General features: G+C 42.9%; 1 protein-coding gene across 1 annotated transcript; it reads right to left on the reverse strand.

Annotated features, from left to right (window-relative positions):
• Nucleotides 1-890: 890 nt before the first annotated feature.
• On the reverse strand, nt 891-7,788 carry PSMB1 (proteasome 20S subunit beta 1). The gene is made up of 6 exons (XM_051783879.1): nt 7,621-7,788; nt 6,298-6,405; nt 4,819-4,900; nt 4,253-4,382; nt 2,582-2,688; nt 891-1,167 (listed from the first exon to the last, which is right to left on the reverse strand). The coding sequence occupies exons 1-6, from the start codon at nt 7,728-7,730 to the stop codon at nt 982-984; spliced, it is 723 nt and encodes a 240-aa protein (XP_051639839.1). The 5' UTR covers nt 7,731-7,788; the 3' UTR covers nt 891-981.
• Between the last annotated feature and the right edge of the window lie 1,973 nt (nt 7,789-9,761).

Raw genomic sequence — 9,761 nt, forward strand, 5'->3', positions numbered from 1 at the left:
ACAGGAGACGAGGTTACCATAGGGTCAAGCACATCAGCAAAATTATTCTTTTAAAGAACAAGTATGCCACCTCAAGCAATGAGATATTTTATATGTCCTTTTTTAAATAGCTACAGACTGTGAAAGGACTCCTAGGCAAGAGAAAACTATTTTGCCCTTGGTGATGCAGCTTTTTTTTTCTAAAGGTCCTAGTACTCAAGCCAATTTCCAGAAGTGCAATACAGCACATCAAACAAACTACACTTAATGCAATTTCCCAAGAATCAAAAGCAGTACTAGGGCTAACAAAGCTCCCAAACATTAAAAAGCATTCAGGAATCTCCATACTACGTCATTTTCCATCAGTAGCCAGAAAACAATGATGCTTCAAATTTGAGGCATTAACCAAACAGAAACATGTAGAAGTGAGCACGGATGCAGAGTCCAGGACTAAACTCTGAAAAATTCCGTTTAACATTTTTCCCTCTTACACAGTGAAATTGGTTGCAGGTGACCCATGCAGTCTCTCTAAATAAGTACACGGAAGTCAAATGTCAGGATAGCACATCAGAGAGAGAAAGGAGAAGACAGGAAAAGCAAGCTATGAAGTGCAGAGAAGGCAGCACGAACAAAACACATGCTTTTGTCGCTAAACCAAGGCTGAACGGAAAGCATTACCAGCAGAATAGTCTGTGAACCTAAATTTTATTAGGTTTAAACTCTCCCATATTGCAGCATAAGAGATTGTGAGAAGGGGGGTTAAACTCTCATTGGACTTGGAATGATCAACAGATTAAGATGAGACAAACAAAACTGACTTGTAACTTTTAGCTGCTTCCTTACCAGGAACTGCTCTGGTTTCTAAAAAACACCACCACTTCTAACAAAGAAAATACTCAGCATTACAGTAGTTGAACTTCTTGAAAAAATTTAATAAGACCAATGTCTTCATAACACAGGTAAATTGTACATTATAGAATACTTGTTTATAAGGGAACTGAATTAGTCTTTTCGCAATTGGATACTTTGCTCTTTAATTCCATCTTTTGTGACAATGCAAATCTTAAGTGCATCCCCAGTGTACACATCTCTCTCAGCAGCAGAAATAAAGACATCCTTAACCAGCTGCAAAGCCTTTTCCAGGGTCAGAGGTACATGTTCCACATTTTGCATGTTCTTGAAGCCAATCTAAGAAAAGATGAAAATGCATTTTAAAGGAAGTACGATCCATCTAGCATGAAAGCTGTTTCAGTCTCTGCACTAGAATTAGCAGATTTAGACAAATTAAAAAGAAGAAAAGGCTTGTCTGTTTTAAAAACCCAAAGCTGACAAAGGCGTTCCTCCACACAGTTTACAGTTGAAAACTTTGCCAATGCTGATACTCTTAATACAGTAACAAGAAGCAGATCCCGTATACAGCTAGCACAGCTGCTCGTGCTCATTCAGCATATACAAGATCACAAAGAACATTCAGATCTGAACTGATCTAATCCTTCAAAAACTTTTCACCGGGTTAGCAGCATCATAACTGCACACAAGCCTTTTCTCTCTAGTCACTTGTAGCAAGGAACATTTCTTAAAAGTAAATACTCCTCAGTGTACCTAGAACTCAAAAATAAGTCTATACTGGAGCAAATCTGATCATACTAAATAGTGCATTTTAACTGATAAATCTAAATGTCAACTTAAGCATCAGAACAGGTAAATGAGGAGAGTAGTGCACTTTGCCTGAAACTCATAAGCAATAAAAAACTACTTATGAAAACTTTTGTTTGTGCAGAAGATATTTTATTTCCTTCAGTTAATAAAGTTCAAAACTAAGTCAAAGCTGAAAACATGCTGTTATTTAAATTTTAAAAAAAGGAAAGATTCTATTCCTTTCTCAGCTGATAAGAGTCAAGAGTGCTTATTCCTTTATTACTTTTTTAAGCACAAAATTTGTGTTGATATCAGGCTCAATTGACTAAATACCAACACCCATGTCAGTGAATAAATTAAGTAAAACATGCTTTGGTATTTCTCCCATTCAACCACTAACAGCATCAACTAAATATGAAAATATTCTTAGAGTATTTTTAGACGGAGTCAATTGAATAATTTTCCATTAATTTTATGTAAGAACATTCTTAGAAAATGGTATCCGAGTTGTACAAAACTGAAGACTTAAAGAAGTGTATATTAAGTGATAAAATGTATGTACTAATTATACCTTATTTTGGTATTATTTCATGCTAAGTAACAGGCACATTTATGTTATCAGCTAAGAAAAAACCCTAAAAAACAAAACCCAGAAAAAAAACCCTAAACAACTTCTATGAGAAACCTAACTCCCTAATTAAAATATGCATCTGTCTTTTAGATAGGTGCTGCACTGTCAGTTACATATTAAAAACCTGAACAGATCCCAAAGCAAAACTTTGATCTCTCCTGAGAAAGTAATGCCACATAATTTATAAATGTATGGATTAACAGGTCATACCTGTAATAGATTTACAACGTCTCTCAAAAGCAGTACTTCTCAGAAGTAAAGCTACATTTGAATGTCATAAATGTTTACTGAGATAACGAAAGGAAAAAAACAAAACCCGATAAACTATTTTACCTGGTTATCCAGCAAAGGTTGCAGCATGGCACTTGCTGATCCACCTGCTTTGAAAGAATCCCTCTGGTATGAGCCCACTGGATCAAAGCTATATACTGCTCCCTTTCCTGGAAATCAAACAAAAAAATTAGCATCTAGTAACAATTCAGAAAGATTCTCAACACTGATAAGCATATACAACAAGAACTAGCACTCTCAGTAAGCACTGTCAGGAACACCACAGATCCCAGAAAACCTTTACAAAACAATACTTACTGCAGTATGTTCAGACAATGCTTTGTACAGTAGGCTCACTATGGTTGTGGCCTGGTATGATTTCCAAGATTATTTTCTCTATTTAAGCTACAACCATGCTCCAACAGACATTTTCTACAGTACTTACCACAGAAAAAGTATTGATGTGCAATCAAAGCAGAAAAATATGCCAGAGCATAGTACTGCAGAAGGAACCCTGGAGGTTCTAAGGCTAACAACAAGAAGCAGTTTAGACATCATTCTTAGCACTACAGTTCTTGAATTACCTCCAGAAAGCATACTTTTATTCCTCTGCATTGCACTCCCAGAACCAGGAATGATGCTCTGGTCTCTTAGACACTTCCCTCTGGAGCCAGGCCAGGTTGTGCAAAGTTGACTGGCTTGCACTAACATCAGAGATGCAGACACACTGCAGCTCTGAAGCATTGGGGTTTGATGAGGACATGCCAGTCAAAAGGCAGGACCTGGCCAAGCCCTGCCTTTCTGTTCAGACAGGCTGCATCAGATCCAATGAACTGGCCAGTGCACTTGGCAGCACAGCACAGGAGCTGAAGAGCCCTAAGAAAGCTAGCCAAATCAAAAATCAATCTTACTGGACCCAAGCTAAGTCCATGCATGCAAACCTACACTCTGAGCAAGTGTTACAGCACCCTCATAATCTGAAATTTACCATTATGCAAGGGAGACTAATCCCCTTCCAGACTCCACATACCGCAGACATGTCTTAGCAAGACTGGGAAAGCAATATAACTTAATGGTAACAACAAACTGCAGGGAATGGCTGAAATTATCCAAACAAGACCACCTCGGAGCTCCTTCTCAAAGCCAGAGAACACAGTATTTCATCAACTCAACCAAATCACTGGACAAGAGCCCAGTAAGTCCTGGAAGGGCTGTACATTAAACTACAGCTTCCGTGTAGAAATCATGATTTTCATCAGACGTCAGTTAACAGTTAAAAATAACTTTGTAGAAACCTGTCTCTGGAGTAAATCTTCATATATAATAATCTCTACCACACTCACAGGTCTGGGTAAAATATACACAATTTTACTGGTAACATCTCCTTTAAAGGTGCAATTAAGAAATCCAGCAAAGCTGTTAAAAAGTTTTCCAGTCTAAAATACGACAGATTTCACTTCTGGAGATTTTATTTGTAATCAAATATTTATAACAGTTTTTAGACTTTCACACCTTCAGAAACGGAAGATCAAATTAGCAGTAAAAACTAGGAAACAAGTCAGATGTATAATATGTATTTGATCTGTGTAAGTATCATAACGCCTAAAGGTAGGTGTTATGAATAGGAACACAAACTTTGTTATTCCATCAATACACCTGAGATGTAAAGGGATAGCTTTCCACTCACAGAAATTCAGCCTCTCCTTTTTAGCTTTTTTTGGTGTAAATTCTTACCTTCTTCATCAAGTCCACCAATTATGTTATAAACATAGTACGGAAAGAAGCGTCGAGAATACAGGATTGTAGACAGCATTGCTGCAATAGCCCCAGTAGTCATGGTCTTGTTATTGGAATGCTTGTACATCTGCCAGTGGTAGAGTACATCCAAGAAGAAAGTCAAACACTAAATCTGACATTCAATCAAAATTACATTTTCTGTAACCTCATTACAGAAGAATCTGATGTTAAGCAAGATTTTTAACTAGCATGATTACTGACAACACACTTGTCTAAAAGTTAAAGCCTTCTTACAAGCCAAAAATTAAATGTCTTTAAAGTTTTACAATTAATAGATGTTACCTCATTAACACTCTCCAGCTTCTCCATTCTTTAAGTTTGTGATGTCACACTTAGTAAGAACACAGCATCAACTTCTCCTGCCTGATCTATCACTAGCCATACAGTTAAGATACAGACATTTGAAGAAGAACAGCAAAAACTGTATTTAAAACACATAATATTATGATTCAAACATAATATTAAGAACGTCAGTTTCTAAATACAATAATACAGGCAGTTACCTTTAATCTTGCTTCAATAATTTTAGTAAGGGTAAGGCAATCACCATGGAAACCAGTGCATCCAATGACCGTTTGTTCTGTTCTGAAAAACGTAACATTTTGTTGCAATTTTAGATTTAGTATGAACTAGAGCATTTTCTTACACGGTAGGTTATTTTGAGAACACCAAAATGTATTTTCAGTTCTTCTACTGTTATCAAAAACAGTTGTCTAAAATGTAGTAACAGATCTGTGGTGTATGAAAGGTAACTGCAACCTACATCTTGGAGATGACTCATCAAGCGCAGGACCATGCAAAGCCTGTCTTCAAACCACCTTTCTTCAACTGTCAGTAAGACCAATAAGAAGAAATTCTTAATTTCTGCATGCACTCCTCACTCTATCTAGAACAATTTGGTCTTGCTAAAGGATGTGTTTTACACTGGGGAGCCACAGATCCTATCACTTGGTCCAAATTTTACTCCATCGGACCTGAGGGCTGCATTAAGCTTGTACAGTGGTTACAGGACATTTATGGTATCAGTGCAACAGAAGTTATCTGGCTGTAGATGCATTACAAAAGCTTAGCTCTCTGCTCAGTTTCAAAATGCTTCATGAACTAGCCACAGCAACACACCCTTGAAATTTAAATTCTAGTAAAGAGGAGTCTACAAACATTAACACATACAGACTAACACATAGCAGTCCTTCAGAAAACACCTCAAAATGCAATCTTCTCTCAGCCTGTCACCAGAATTGCACAAAGCCATCGTGTGCAGTATGCAATTTCCATTTGGGCAGTATCAGAGAGTCAAAGATATAGTAAGGAGTTAGCCAGGAGAAATGTAAGTTCCTTTGATCCTGTGTCAACAATTTAGAAAAGAAAAAAACACAAAGAAAAAAGGAATCAAAAAATGATGGCAGCCTACTAAGTAAATACCTGCTGCAGTCGAATGAATGTAAACAATAGGTACTTTTAGACTAAGGAGATGCTATCTAGGTGAGTCAAGAAAAACATAAAATGAGCATAAAAAGTTCAATAATGGAACTACTGACAGGTTTACCTTTCCTAAAACAAATACTTCTCCAAAGTGCCGGGTGTTTAACTAGAGAGAAACTGTACAACTGACTGCAGGGGGCACACCTGCGTACTAACACTAGGTGCCCTGATGAAGCAGAATGAGTTACCACAGGATTAAGTTTGGCTACATTAAACACCAAAGTTCTTCTGATTATCCAGCCAAAAAAACCCACCACCTAGCTTACATTAAGCCTTGTATCATCCTAAAATAGTTCTGTTATCAGCTAACTGCGAGAGCATGCTATCTTTACAACATCACATCACATCTTGAATTACAGCAATGTTCGACATGATTCCAAAATCTACTTTGTTACTGTGCTTTTTGTGTAAGAATTCTACTTAAAGCAGGAGGTAGGTGACATGGTCAGCAATACAAAACATCTTTCATCTGTTTCAATTTTTGCAAGATCTGGACTTACAGCTTGTAGCATTTTGGGCTGTCCCGGCAGTGAATTGAATAGCCTTCACTGAGCCGCGTGTCAGAGGCAACAATAGAAAAGTCTTCCCCAGCAATCGCCAGCACAGTCCTTAATGAAGAGTATTGATATAATCATGAGTTTCAGCACAAATATTTTCTTAGGCAACACAGAAACAGACTAGATAGGAATTCTATATCCAGACTCACATTTTGTCAAGCACGTTATATTCCTTGCTATGTTCCCCTCTATGCACATCCCTACATGTAACCCAAGACCAACATAAGAAGGTAACAGACTCAGTGAGGGAAATATATGTACGTGACCCTCTACTTCGACTAAAAATCGTATGGAAACTTGGTAAAACAGAGTCCCTACACCAGGCAAGAAACAGACTCAATAGACTAAGTCTTTTAGATGCCTGATAATGATTCACCCTTCTGAAACAAGCAAAGTACTAAGTAACAGTATGAGGACACTTAAATTATCACCGCTTTTTAAATCTGATGTTATCTTATTGACTTCCAAACAACTAGCCTTGTGATTCCCACAGGTGTACTACCATTAAGTAACAGATGCCCTTTAAAAAGTAGTTAGGCACTATAAGAAAAAAAACAAATAACACTATCCTCGCCAGATCCTGCCACCACCTCAGACGTGTAAAACATCACCTGCCTTAAACAGGTACAGCAAGGCAGCGTTCAACACAGTTACATGTTTACTAGCTACAGGACGAGGAGCAAGGGCCATAAACTAAAACACAAGAAGTTCCACCCCAACATGAAGAACTTGTTTACACTGAGGGTGGCAGAGCACTGGAACCGGCTGCCCAAGTACGCTGTGGAGTCTCCCTGCCTGGAAACATCCAAAACCCACCTGGATGGGTGGGTTCCTCTGTCATCTGCTCTAGGTGATCCTGCCTTGGCAGGAGGTTGGACCGAATGATCTCCAGAAGTCCCTTCTAACTCTAGCAATTCTATGACTCTGTAATATGACCAATTCCTACGTTTCCTGAGGCACGGAAAAACGTTCCCCGGGGAACAAAAGGTGCTTATTTTACAAGTAGTAACTGTTTAGGGAGCCCGAGTGTGCCGAAAGCCACGCACGAACAACCTGAAGGGCTGCACGGACCCAGGGCGAGGCCGAGCCCTGCTACCCCTCGTGCTGCCCTTCTTTCTCTGCAAGGAGGAGCTCCTGAGGGGAGACAAACCCGCGCTGAGCACCGGGGGGAAGCAGGAGTAAGGCGCGGCAGCCCCAGCCCCAGCCCCACCGCCGCCCTCCCCCGGACGCCTCGTCCCGGCCCGCTCGCTGCCCGCGGCTGCTCACCCTCCGTTGAAGGTGTAGGGCGAGAAGCGGTAATGCTGCACGGGCCCATCCAGCTCATAGCCCATCTCAGGCCGGGAGGGCCCGTATCCCGCTGCGGACAACATCGCCATCGGTGCTGTCTCACGGCGAAATGGCGGCACCGGAGGCGGAAGCGGAGCCGCTCTGGGACGGCAGCACCGCCTCCTCTCGGCTGCTCTGCCGGGCGGCGAGCGCCGTGCCCCGGCGGGCGGCCTGCGGGACCTCGCCCGTGCCCTGCTGTCACCGCCCCGTCCTTCCGCCGCCCCCGCCAGCAGCTCGGTGTGCGCCTGGGCCCTCCTGGCACCACAGGCACCGGTTCTTGCCCTGTCCAAGCGCTGCCAGCCCCTGACATCTGCGTGCCCGCTCTTGGAAACGCGCAGGTTAATAAGCAGCTGTGGTGGAGTTATCAAAGAGCATCTAGTATTTGGGTAGGTGGGGACCAGGGTGGCTCTGGCTCTGTAAGAGGGAGCACCTTGAGAACTGCTGTGAAGACCAAGGGTCGGGAATCACAGAGTGTCTTGGGTCGGGAATCACAGAGTGTCTTGGGTTGGAAGGGACCTTAAAGATCATGTAGTCCCAACCCTGCTGCCATGGACAGGGACATCTTTCGCTAGACCAGGTTGCTCAGAGCTCCCTCCAGTCTGGCCTTGAACACTGCCAGGGATGGGACATCCACAACTTCTCTGGACAATGTGTGCCAGTGCCTCACCATCCTCACAGCAAAGAATGTCCTCCTAATAGCTAATCTAAACTGATTCTCTCAGTTTAAAGCCCTTCCTCCTTGTCCTGTCACTACATGCTCTTGTAAAAAGTCCCTGTCTTTATTGTAGGCTCACTTCAGGTACTGGAAGGCTGCAATTAGGTCACCCCAAAGCCTCCTCTTGTCCAGGTTGAACAATCCAAACTATCTCACCTTTTTCTTGTACGAAAGGTGCTTCATCCCTCTAAGCATCTTGGTGGCCTTCCTCTGGACTCATTCCAACAGGTCCAGGTCTTTCTTGTGCTGAGGACCTCAGAGCTGGACACAGTACTCCAGATGGGGTCTCACCAGGTCCTTGAGGTGGGCCATGAGCTGCAGTGCCAGGTGCCATGGCATGAGTGGAAACAAGAGAAGAGCTGGGGTAGAAGCTTGAAGTGGTGCTAGGGGAGAAGGCCAGGGGGACAGGGAGATGCAGGGGACACATGGTGTTCTGGAGGAGAAGCGTGTCACTCTGCTTGGGAAGCACTGCTGCAGTGGCTGCAGCCTCCATGGGTGCTGCACACGACAGCAGCAAGAGCCACCAGTGCAGCACTGCAGTGTGTAAGTCTGTACAGCTATAATGTGGGGAACAACCTCCAGCACAGCCCCTGCAACCAGGTCTCGTGCACTGCAGGATCGGTCAGGCTGGAAGGGACCACAGTGGGCCACCTCCCTGCTCAAGCAAGATCATCCAAGAGCACATGGTACAGGACTGTCTCCAGATGGTTCTTGAATATCTCCAATGAGGGAGACTCCACAACCTCTCTGGTCAATTTATTCTAGTGCACAGTCACCCACACAGTACAGAAAGTTCTTCACATTCAGGTGGAGCTTCCTGTCCATCAGTTTCTGCCCATTGCCTCATCCTGTGACTTGGCATCACCGAGAAGAGCCTGGCTCCATCTTCTTGACACCCACCCTTTAGATATTTATACACAGTCACCTCTTTTCTAGGCTGGACAGGTCCAGCTCCCTCAGCCATTCCTCATAAGAGAGATACTCCAGCGCCTTAATCCCTGGACCTGCTCCAGGAGCTCCATGTTTCTCTTGTAGTCAGGAGCCCAGAACTGGAAACAGTACTCCAGATGTGGAGTAGAGGGGTAGGATAACCTCCCTCGATCTGCTGGAAATGCTCTTCCTAATGCACCCAGGACACCATTGGCCTTCTTGGACAAAAGACCACACTGCTGGCTCACGGACAGCTCCTTGTCCACCAGGACCCCCCAGGTCCTTCTCCGCAGAGCTACTTTCCAGCAGGTCGGCCTCGAGCCTGTACTGGTGCATGGGGTTATCCCTCCCCAGGTGCAGGACCCCGCATTTGCCCTTGTTGAAATTCCGAAGGTTCTTCCCAGCGAAGGTTCCTCTCCCGGCGGCGGCGGGAAGT

Source organism: Manacus candei, unplaced genomic scaffold (genome assembly GCF_025592945.1).
Source record: "Manacus candei isolate 608988 ecotype Guabito, Panama unplaced genomic scaffold, ASM2559294v1 h1tg000017l, whole genome shotgun sequence".
NCBI classification, from domain to species: Eukaryota; Metazoa; Chordata; class Aves; order Passeriformes; family Pipridae; genus Manacus; species Manacus candei.